We start from the raw sequence: 11,889 nt of genomic DNA, 5'->3' as shown, positions 1-11,889 counted from the left end.
TTCAACTTCAAGCTGCAAAGTTTCTACGAGGCAAATTTAAAACATACAAGCAAGAACAAGAAATCCATCGAGCGACCACTGTTGGGCAATGAACAGATAAATAATGGATTATATGAATAAGAAAAAAAAATATATATTTGAAAATTAAGAAAATGCTGAATAAGATCAACGTTTTTATAGGCTACGACGCCTTTATGTTACAGGCATGGAGCAAAAGGATGAAGAATGCTTTCAATAAAAAACCAGCCGAAAGGGTATTTCTGGGGGCTCTCTTTCACCACTGCAGCTTCAGTGACGCTCCCAGACAAGGCACATACTTAAAACAAGGGCTTCAAAAATGGGCTATTTAATTCAGTATAAAATGTATACCTACTTCAGTCAAGGATCAAGTTCCACTAGCAAGAGTTTGGAATAATCTGCAAAAATTTTGCCCTTGCCGTTGGGTCGGTGGAAAATCGACCCAAGACAGCAACTGTAGCAGTACTGCTTCCGAACTTCTCAATGCCTCTAGAAATCATACAAGTGTGACTAGCTTCAACAACTACCATTACATCTTCACCTAGGAATGTTGAAACTGTCTCAGCAATCTGCCTGGTGAGCCTTTCCTGTACTTGGAGTTTGAAACCATAAAAATGTACTACTGACTGTAGAAGGGATTTTCCAACAGGGTTGATCCGATTGGAGCTGAAATAACCTATATGAACCACACCGTGAAATGGGAGTAAATGGTGTTCACATTGTGACCAAAATGACAAATTTAGCTCAGAACAGATGTGTTCTTCGTTACAGCTGACGTCCCCATTGGGAGTTAAAGAATCTCTCTTACTACGGACGAATCCATTTAGATTCATGTCCAGATTAGTGTTTTTGAAATTCAACAACCACTTGACAAATCGAGCAGGAGTTTCTGCAAGTTCTTTCCTTGATGGGTCCTCCCCTAAAGAAGAAAGAATTGATGACACTGCACTGACCATAGCTGAATCTGATGCCCCCATCTTCCGGAAAGTCTGAGATGGACACCAAGATTTGTTAACTGAACCTCTGCCACAAGCATCGTCGACATTTATACCCCTGAATCTGAGAAGACTGAGGAAATCAGTCCAAGAGTCAGCCTTCTCATTGTCAAAAACTCCAGAGCCTGACATAACAGAAATCTTTACCCATCCGTGGTGATTCGGGTCGAAGATGGCTGACTCAAAATCAGGGAAATGAATGTGGGAACACTGGAGGACGACAGCAACTCCAGTTGGTTTAATACCCTGTTGGAGAGCTGAACAAACCTCATCGGCCAATCTTTGTGGATCTTGAAGCCGCTTAGCAAAAACTTCAGCAACTCGAGAGAGCTTGCTTAGGCCTACAACCCTCTGACCAGAGGGGACATAACCTACATGACACTTAACCTGGAAAGGAAGCAAGCAAGACTCGCAATATGAAAAGTGATCAAGATCACGCACAATTACAAGCCCACCTGCTCCACCGGCGTGACCAAATTTACTTTCCAACCCAGCTTCGGGGAATAAAGCACCACTAACAATGTCATTTACCTTTTGCTTATAACCTGGACATATGAAGAAGTATATATTACAAACACGAAGCAGGAATCATTACTCAAGTTATTGCATCTAACAAAATCTGTTCATTGAATTTCAAATAATCCAACTTCAAACACCATAGGCACCAGAACAAGTATGAGAACTGCTCTACATAAGCATGCTAGAAACAAGGAACGGATTAAAGAACAAGATCTGATAATTACCTCAGTAGTGTGACAGGATTAAGTATAAGATGCAAAGAATGAGGGCAAGCAATCGTTACACGCTATTTTAAATAAGTTACATTCATCTTCTGCAATTAGCCTACTGAACTTGAAAGATTTAACTGTAGTCCTAGCAGCACAAGTAGTGATTCTTAACATAATCTTCCATAAGGCAGTTAACCAGCTGGATATGTGTGAACTACAAGAAAGAAAATTATAATTTGTTTTGTTGATGCCAAGTCGGCCAAACATTTGTTTAGAACAACATGTCAGTTCCAACATCTAACAATAATTATTTAAGAATTTAAAGATCCACCACGACCCAGAGCTCATTATTTAATCCACAGTTTCTCAATAAATCCTCACATTATTGAGAAGCATCAGATCCAACTCTATTGGTTCTCCGACTGTAAGCAATGTGACAGTCAAAGTTTGATAGAAAACAGAGATGCAGAAAAGCAATCAAGAATCACCTCGAGTCCCTTCTCTGAGGGCCTTGGCCACACGGAGAGGGGTCTTCCGCAGACCTTCACGATTGATATCTTCACCCAAACCCTGCAAGAGGACTCCCACAGCATCCTCGATGGCCAGAGTCTCGGGCTCCCCCTCAAAACCCAGCTCAACACACTCCCCAACATTGATTCCATTCTCTAGTTCCACATTGTAATGGCATTCATCTAAAGCGCCCATTGACAGGTTACGATATAAATCCCACCCACCAATGAACCAACTTCAAACCACAGTGCCAAGATCGAAACACCCGCACCAAAACACACCAAATTAAATCTAATGATATGAGAAGCAAGAACAAACCCCACTTGAGATTCAGCTCAAGATTCGAGCTTTTTAGCTCCGAAATGCTAAGAATGACCAAAGATTCAAAATTTAACCCCTCCCCAAATCAGAACAATCAGCAAAAAAAAAAAAAATTAACTCCGCACAAATCAAAATAAGAGCTTAAAGAATAACAATAGAGAAATCTTGAAACAAGACAGCACCTAGAGAGAGGGAGGGAGGGAGAGAGAGAGAGAGAAAGAGGAGGGGAGTGGAGGGCTGTTATTGAGAGAAGGGGAAGAAGAGAGGGTGAGGGATGTGTGTGCGCTAATCGTTTGAAGGAGCTATATATAAAAAACGTAGGGCTGCCGTTGATTTTTGGAATGTGTGGAAGGTTTGCCATTTTTCTCCCAAAAGCATATTACTTGAGATTTGGCTCATCAAAGGAGTGGGACCCAGCTCAATGGAGATGGTGAGTCGGTGAAGTGTCGTTTTCGAGTATGAAATGGTGGCGGTCAAGCTCCCAACCACACTCTCTTCTTGTTGGTTGGTGCTGATCTTCGTAACGGTTATTTATCCACTTACACCCCTTTAATTATTAAAAATTAGCATGTAGCCCTCACTTTTTGCTTTAAGAGACGAACATGCCCTTTCGATTGCATACATACATAACCCACGCTGCTGTAGGCTATGATTGGGCAAGTCCCACTACAACCAAACAAAATAATAATAATAAAATGTGTAGTTAAGTCAAATAAAGCACTGATGACATAGAGATCTTCCAATCTGGAATTCACTTTTTTCTTTAAGGATTTTTTTTTTAATATCTTCTATATATTATTATTATTATTAAAAAAATTATTCATATCAAATTTAAATATTAATTTTTATTTTTTAAACTAAAAAAAATTGATTGTAATAATAATTTCAATATATTTTTTTATCTCCACTCACTACTCCATGTTTTTTTCCATCTTATTTGTTTATTTTTTTCACAAATTTTTATATTCTTAATAAATATAATTATAATTTATTTTTCTCTCGCAATCACTTCACATTTTTTTTCTTTTATGGATTTTTTTTCTTTTATCTCGTGCCAAAATTTTTTCTATATGCTCATAGGAATACTTTCAACAATAACTAATAAAACTAAAAGAAACCAATTATTTTATTTTATGAAAAAACTCTCGAAATAAAGAATCAACATCTTGTAATAGATTATAAAGATATTTATTAGAGTCAATAATTTACAAATATTTAAATAACTTTAATGGATCGTTTTATATTTATAACTATGGTAAATTATATTAGCAGCCTATGGAACTAAGTATATTTACATAAATTTTATATCCCTTATAAAATTATAAGTACATTAGATGAAATTATAATTATAATTTATATCGATAGTGTAAACAAGAATTAAAAAATATACAAATGGTCAATAAAGGACATTAAATTGATACTAATTTAAAAATATATTTATAAATTTAGAAAGATCATAAAATATTTATATAATTAAATCTAATTTCAGATAATTTACCCTTAAAATGCAAATGGGCGCCTCCCCAGTCGTCAACCAGATGGATTCCAACAGTGATGGGAAAACTCCCACTCCCACCTCATTTCATCCTCCCCACCACCACCACCACCATCACGGCCACCATAGCCGCCACCACCACCATTTCTTTTACATTTCACCTCACTGCCCATTTCACCGCTCTATGTCGCAACCAAAGAATCACTCTCCGTCATGCTCTTTTTCCACCTATTACCCCTCTCCTCAAAACCCAGAACCCGTTGCTTCTATTCCGCCCAATTCTCACTCCAGCTTTCTGGATAATCAGCCCAACGAATCTTTCGATGATTCCCAGTAAGTTCTTGAAAGCGCTCAATTTGGTTTCTTATTTACTTCTTCTCCCTCCTCATGTGATATTGGAAATGAGGAGTTACTATGTTTTCAAAAATACTGGGATAAATTGCTATTTTATTTTTCATAAGGGCTTGTTTGCCTATTTTTTATAGCAGTAGCTTGTAATTTACCCCTTAATTTCTGCTTAATTTCTCTTATGTGTAGACTTTGGGTTTCTGCTGAATTCTATTGTTCCAATGTGTGAGGATTATTTATGAATACAGCGGGTGGCCATAAAATTTGTTTTGCGGGTTTGTTGTTGCTAATCTGTTTTTAGTACTTCTTAGAAGGTACAGTGTATAGAATTCTCTTGTGGTATTTGTGATGGGACAACTTATAACTGGTATGTAATGTGTTTATATATGTCTGTTAATACCAATATGTGACTACTTCGTGATTTTGTAGTTCATTTGGAATTTGCATAGTGTCCCTTTGTTATTAAACTTATATGATGTGTAGACTGGCGAAGATGATGCATTATGACGCAAATGCTCCTTATCATGGCCTGGAGATTTAGTCCTATATCTACTGGTTGATTTCTTTCCCAGGCCTTTCAAGGACTTGATAAAGGACGCATGTGAAACGATTTCGACTTGCAGTTTATATGCCAAACTAATAAATGCTCTTCTGGGTGCTCATGTGCAATTCAACTGACCAATCTTTTCCCATTGTTTTGCTTACTTTTGGTGGTTAAATAACCCCACTCTAGAGCAGTAGGCTTATGTTCTGTGGTGGGGGCAGCAATTTTATGAGAATCTTGGAAATATGTGCATGGGATCTTCGTGCAATTTGAATAGTTGAATGTAGGTGAATACACTTGATCTCGCCTTTGTGCATTGATCGGCTTTGTCATTTTGCTTTGTTTGGCATCAGAATGATGCAGGATAACATTGAGAATGTTGAAGTTGAGGAAGAAGATGACCCTATTTACGTTCTAACTGATGAATGGAGGGATTTCTTTGCAAAATCAGAGGCCAAAAGGAGACTAGGTCTTCATAATTTTCCATCATCTTAAAGTTTTTACTTTGAGAATTGAAGCTTATGTCTTACAGCTTTGCGCTTATGGCCCTGCAGCAAAGAAGCAGGCTAAGAAGGGGAAGAATTAGAAAAGAGAAGCTCGCCTTCATTTATTTGCTCCGCACTCTGCAAGACTAGTGATCTATAATGTTCTTGAGCAAAGATGATGAGGAAGAAGTCAGCTCATGAAAGATGATTCTTGCATCATCGTAACCGGCCAAATGAAGCGCTTTTTTGGTTTCATTTCTGTACATCATGTTCCAGGAGGATTCTGTGTGTATATTTTCTTGATCTTATGCAGCTGGATCTTTATTCCCGTGCAATTGTGGTCGTTGAGGATTCTTGTCATAGAACCATTTTTCTTGCTTGTTTCTACTTTTAACCTAAAGCTCCTATGTCTCCCAACTATCGTACAGGGACAATGGAAGACTAACTTGTGACTGCTGGCCGACATCAGAAGCTTGTAAAATGAACACGAGTACGAGCCCTGATAGGCTGACACCAACAAGTACTGCTGTACTGCTGGAAGCTGAGAGCAGTGTTTAGGAGAGCGGTTAACATCAAAAGCTCACGTGCGAAACTGCTTTAAGGTTGTGAATGATGAATAATCATGTCATATCAGAGATTTTGGAACCAAGTTTATTCAAAGTTAATACCAACAACCTTTATTGAGGATCAATCTGATACTGATTTTTGGTTGTACTGCTTTCTCTTTTAAAATGTTAATGCAACATCCCTGGCATTCATTACTCCCTCTTATACATGTTTCTACCCGTAAGTAAATTAACATTGTTCTTCACAAAGAGAGAACATGTTTCTCAGGTTTAATACACAACTATAACTCGCTGCCGGGAAAAAAATGAAAAAACAAACATTGGAATATAAACAATAAACAAGCAAGTGCAGTTCGTCACTGATTGTGTAAGAAATCTTGTCAAATCCACCACTATTTAGCTCTTAACTTCCTTCCTCTTCATATGGAGGTCCTAATCAAGACAACAATCTTCGAAAGAGAAAAGACAGTCACTGAAACACCTTGCAATGTCTGCATCACTTGTAACTCTTGCAGCTAGTAGTAACTTCAGGGAAAGCCAGTTGGCCAAAAAATTAAAACTTCCAGATAACAGTTTATTACAAGCACGTAATTATTTGGATAGCTTGTTCAAGGCTGCGTTAACATTGTCATCCGTAATCAGCTTGTGGCCGTCGTAAAAATCTAGTATCTCCATTGCCATGTTTTTCACCTGCCAAGTTAAGTAACACATGAAATGAATTGAGAAAATTAGAAATGCCAAGAATGCATTTTCATTGCATCATTCGTGCTTTGTCTTTTGATGCACATAGTTCAGACACTAGAAGATTTCTTTGAGGGGAACCGGAAGAGTTGACAAAGGTTTTGGAAAGCCAAAATTGTGAAATTTTAGGATGAAGTATCAAGGCTAAATGATTTAGTTTAGACAACTCACCACATTCATATCAACTTGAAGCTCTTCAAACCACACCGTGTTTTCTTTATTCTTTTGGACACTTGCAATGTATATGCAGGCTAATGCAATCAAGTGAGGGGGATATATAAGAATCAAGTCCATCTTGTAAGTATCATTAACAATAGCCCTACAAAAATGACAGTCAAACGAAGTATTTTATCATAATCCATTGATTGTCAGATTGAATGCAAAAAAGAGGGAAATACATGCAATAGAGAAAGCAAATTATTTCTTTTATCAACCCAGGCATAGATGAATATGCTGCCCATTTTAGTAACCCACAGGAGGTGTGAACTGTTATACTAGAAATTTGATGATATTATACAGTAAACTACTGACATCATTATGCATGATCTGAGGTCTATATCCAAGTTAGGTCGGTACACACATGGGTAGCATGTAACTTTCCCCGAAATATCCCCCTTGCCCGGGCCGAAGTCCCCAGCAAAAATAGGAGGAAAATGAATATCCTTCCATGATAAATGGACCGACCAAGAGTTGATTGCACTGAGAAGAACACATTGATCTGATGGACAGACCTTCTGTAAAATACAGTGAATCCTCGTATAAATATTTGTGACAAAACGTAAAATTGGTTACGTAGAGAGATAAAAGGGGTCGTTCCAACAGGTGGTGCACATAAAAGAATGAAATAAACTTGAATCAATCATACTTCTACAGATTGCATAAAAGAGTAACAGACTAAAAAGCCGGATATCCATGTCTCAAATGGTGAACAACATACAGGAAAGACAAAATAATATTTACCAAGTTACTAGCATTGCATCATTCATGCCAGCATCCTGAAGTAACCTAAAATTGCAGAAATTTTTTGTTGTCAGATAAATATACAACATTAAGAAACTAAAAAGACCTCAATTGTCTCAAGGCAACTAAATTTGATGCATTGCATAAGTACAAGCAGAAAACCTGCACTAGTTTAAGAGAAGATTGGCATAAAGCAATTTGATGCTAGACCTAATATACAACAAAATTTCTCATGCACATCTTTGTGGGGAGATGCAAAAAGATTGAAATCTCATCGCGAATTGGAAACAAATTCGAATTTACCTTTTTAAGAAATGTAAATTTTACCATTTCAATGTTATTTTTGAAATAAAATATGAATCATGATACTAGACTTTTTTACAAAAACAACCAAGAAAACAAGTGGTTTTACATATAATCTTCTTTCTTCATGTAGGACATAGAAATTGGTAAAGATCCTACTCAAGAATAAATTAATTGGGCAAGCAACAGTTAACAAATGACACAGAACTCATTATTAAGATAATCCATATTTGGAGGTATACTTACTGCGGCAGTGCTTGATAAGGATGGAATACAACTAAATAATAGTTTAAGGCTTCTAAAATTTTCATTTCCATTTCTAGAATATCCCTTACTTCAAATCGATACTTCTCATCAGAATCTGCAAAATCAAAAAGGTAATTCCTGCCACTTATAATGCCACACAAAACCATAATGGGGTCAAAAAGAAATAACTTACATCATGTAAAAGTTTAATACAGATATTATACTTACATAATTTCTTGATATAAAATACAAGATGTCTTGCCTGCACTGTGCTTTCTTCAACTTTAGCTGCCAAGTACAAGCAGGTTGGAGCAACCAGACGAGGATCGCATTCGGTCATACTTCTCCTGAAAAAATATCAGTTTTATGCTCAAGACCTAGAACAAACTTCCAACAATAAATGCCGCATGGAATAAGACTTTGGAATATCATCTCGAATGTTTGACATTGAGAACACCACCTATTACGGGCTGAGTAGGTTTAGTGACCTTCATATGTCTAAATGTTGGTAATAAAGTAGAGAACTGTAGAAATTTCAAGTCTTCAGACAGATCTTTAGCAGGAGTGGGAGCAATCACTTACAGACCACAAGACACTTGAGACTCAAGTTGTTGCTTGATTTTTGCTGGCAAGAGCTTAAGGTTTCAGAATGGAAACTAGAAAGTTCCTCCAAAATTAAAAGGATTCTTCACAAATTCAATATCTTAGGTTTTCAGTGCAAGCATCCCAAAGAAGCATGTTCATGTTCAATTCAACTTTTGTAGGCCCCTAGGTGGAATGCCATGAGAAATTGTCAGTCTCAAAACCCTGTTGGTTTAAATTCTATAACAAAAAAATGAAAGAGAATTTCAAGTAAAAGACTAGCTCTTAACATCAAACATGGATAATTATACCTTGCATAAACACGTCTCATGTATGTAATGGCAGTAGCAACAACCCTGAAAAGTTATCAACAGTAAGGAATCTCTGTTACTGATGGAAATGCAAAAATAAATGCGAATTATTCAGACCTTATTACACCTCTTGTGGCTTAGCCAATGTCACCTAGTTTAAATGCATTTCAGCTAAAATTTGGAAACAAGCAATGTACTTCATATTATAGAAATGATGATTAGCTCCATAATCAGATTAACTCTGAGAAAACTGGAAGGCTCATCTGTAATGGTAATACTAATGATGCTTATGAAGTTTTTGAGTGAAAGGATTAAACCCATTGAAAAAGGTAAACCATACCTTTGCCGAACTTTCACATTCTGAGCCAACCTTGCGATATCTGACTCGAAAAGGAGAAAAACAGAGGCATATGTCAAGAATATACAGTCTAATGGATAGAATAGATGGTTGTTTTCCCAGTTAAATGTGAAATTGAGTACAAACTAGGGCCACATTCTGATCACATGCAGCAAGAAGATTACCAGGTCACACCAATTGTAATTCACAAGAATGATGTATCGAAGCGCCATAATCATACACTGAAACAGAAAATAACAAAGAAAAAGACCCCTAGAAAAGAAAAAGAAAATATAATGCTTACACATAACAAAGGGAAACTTTCAGATTTTCATGATCATCTTAAGATAACCAATGCGTTAAAAGATGGGCAAGACCCATCTGTTTGAAAGTGTTGTAGTAAAGATTACAATTAGCGATGTGGGACTTGATGAGCTTGAAATCTTCAAGAGTTATGCCCCTTTCTTTATCCAGTGGTTGCACCACATCCACCTCTTCCAGGTCCATCAGCTGTTTGCTAAAATTTCAGAATCAAACAAGAAATGAACAAATTAGAGCAATCAATTCTTAAGAAAGAATTACAGCGAAAGAAGAGAGAAATTCCCCTCCAAATCCAATCTGGACTTACAAGTGAGACGAAGTCCAGAAATTGGCAGCCATGCAAATACAGAAACCAAAGCTATGCTTTACCAAACATGGAACATAAAATTCGTCGTAAATTCCAACAACCCAGCACCCAGCAAGCAGGGCTTTTCTCAACTCTCAACTTTCCAACTTATAAAAAACCAAAAAGAAAAATTCTTGTAATAAGTAATGATTAAGAGGGCGTTTCAGAAAAACAAAATTATAAATATTCTTTTAAATAAATGGTGAGCATGATTAATGCATCATAATTCATAAATGTAACTCATAATCCCAGTTATCATAAATAAAGACGCTCACCCAAGAGTCACTACAGTCACCATCTTCAACCAGCCCAATTTTTTTGGACCAGAAGAGATTAATGGATCTGGACATTATGCCCAATCTTGCAGTCATCTGGGCTCAGAGTTCAGCCCAAAACAGAATCTTACGAAACAAGAAAAAAGAGAAGAAGATTTAAATATAAGGAGCGAGTATGAGCGAGAGTGAACGTAAGGCGTGTGGATTCCTTCCAATGAGTTGTTGTCAAATTCATTCCTACCCTTAACATCAACATCACTCTCATCATTTCAGCAGATGGGAATGGGATTTTCTCTCTTTCTTCTCAAATTCTACATTCCTCGTCTCCTCACTTACGAAATTGATATGTGGCATGTCGCGTCATAATTGGGTTATCACCCAAACTAAATTGTGTACATAATTTGCGGAATAGAGAGAGCAGTAGGGGGGTCTAAAATATTAAATATCCAAGAGTGATACAATAAAATGTTAGCATAAAGTCGTATGAATTATGGAGTTGTAGCAAATGGGATAGAATTTGATAGTGGTGTCATGATCTCAAGTATAGAGAGTTTATTCGACCCTATCCAGATCCAGTAAAGGAGTGCCCCCCCACCCCACATGTACATCTCTATCTCATGTCACGACTGTCCCAACATAGACAAAAAGATGTTTCCAGGTACAATTATTATTAACATCTCTCATCTCATCAACAACTTCTTCATTTCTGGATAAGGGTGAAGTGGAAGGTGGAGGAGCTTACTCAGATTTGGAGTTTCCGACGCCAACAAAAACATACTCACTTTCTTCATGCACTCAAACACACCCAACTGGTATATGTAACATCTCACCTCTAATGGACAATATCTCATTTTAGTCCTATAATTTTAAAGAGTTTGACATTTTTTATCTTGTAATTTAATTGTAAACATATATTAACTTTTGAATCCAAAAGTCCACTCAATTTACTCCAATGAAAAATAATACTAAAAGACAATTTCAAATAAAACTATCGTTATAAATACATATATCAAATAACAATAATTTTATCATAATATAAGTATTAACGACAAGAATGATATGTATATATAGATAATCACCAACAATTTTGATATCGTGATTTGATTTTTTTTAATCATTATATTATTATTATTATAGTGATTGTCTAAAGTAAATATAAAATTATATCTGACCTCTGATAGAACAAAATGAATTACGTGACACATATTACAATGGAAAGTGGATTTCAAAAGAATGGTCTGAATCATGAGCCAACAACACGTACGATTGAGATTGCTTGTCTTTGACTCTATCTGGACTGTAAGAGAAATGTTTCCCTGAGGCCCTAATTTTCCGGCCACGTACTAATTAAATGTGATCAGTTCCTCAACGTAATTAAATAATTAACAATTAAGTGGTTGGTAATATTGTGATGTATGCATGTTTACATGTCCAAAGAGTAGTCTTCTGGAACTGGG

The 11,889-nt window shown here is 36.5% G+C and overlaps 3 protein-coding genes across 6 annotated transcripts; 1 reads left to right on the top strand and 2 right to left on the bottom strand.

Annotated features, from left to right (window-relative positions):
• Positions 1–117: 117 nt before the first annotated feature.
• LOC105170126 (GTP cyclohydrolase I) lies at positions 118–2,932 on the bottom strand. The gene is made up of 2 exons (XM_011090752.3): positions 2,230–2,932; positions 118–1,558 (listed from the first exon to the last, which is right to left on the bottom strand). Exons 1-2 carry the CDS (start codon positions 2,444–2,446, stop codon positions 396–398), a joined length of 1,380 nt encoding a protein of 459 aa, XP_011089054.1. The 5' UTR covers positions 2,447–2,932; the 3' UTR covers positions 118–395.
• A 1,152-nt stretch (positions 2,933–4,084) lies between these two features.
• On the top strand, positions 4,085–5,779 carry LOC105170128 (uncharacterized). Its single transcript, XM_011090755.3, has 3 exons — positions 4,085–4,400; positions 5,313–5,428; positions 5,514–5,779. The coding sequence occupies exons 1-3, from the start codon at positions 4,111–4,113 to the stop codon at positions 5,543–5,545; spliced, it is 438 nt and encodes a 145-aa protein (XP_011089057.1). The 5' UTR covers positions 4,085–4,110; the 3' UTR covers positions 5,546–5,779.
• Positions 5,780–6,316: 537 nt separating this feature from the next.
• LOC105170129 (cyclin-C1-2) lies at positions 6,317–10,944 on the bottom strand. 4 transcript variants are annotated; one of them, XM_088885116.1, is made up of 10 exons: positions 10,433–10,942; positions 10,119–10,264; positions 9,901–10,007; positions 9,494–9,533; positions 9,154–9,198; positions 8,489–8,607; positions 8,261–8,375; positions 7,712–7,756; positions 6,923–7,070; positions 6,317–6,700 (listed from the first exon to the last, which is right to left on the bottom strand). In XM_088885116.1, the coding sequence occupies exons 2-10, from the start codon at positions 10,148–10,150 to the stop codon at positions 6,602–6,604; spliced, it is 750 nt and encodes a 249-aa protein (XP_088741242.1). In that variant the 5' UTR covers positions 10,151–10,264; positions 10,433–10,942; the 3' UTR covers positions 6,317–6,601. The 4 variants fall into 4 exon arrangements, with proteins under 4 accessions (XP_088741242.1, XP_088741243.1, XP_011089058.1 ...); XM_088885117.1 differs by lacking the exon at positions 10,119–10,264 and having other exon boundaries at positions 10,433–10,944; XM_011090756.3 differs by lacking the exon at positions 10,433–10,942 and having other exon boundaries at positions 10,119–10,426.
• Between the last annotated feature and the right edge of the window lie 945 nt (positions 10,945–11,889).

This window comes from Sesamum indicum, linkage group LG9, assembly GCF_026168435.1.
Source record: "Sesamum indicum cultivar Baizhima isolate 11 linkage group LG9, ASM2616843v1, whole genome shotgun sequence".
Lineage (NCBI taxonomy): Eukaryota > Viridiplantae > Streptophyta > Magnoliopsida > Lamiales > Pedaliaceae > Sesamum > Sesamum indicum.
The sequence above is the reverse complement of the archived record's forward strand: the minus strand, read 5'-3'. Positions and strand labels throughout refer to the sequence as shown.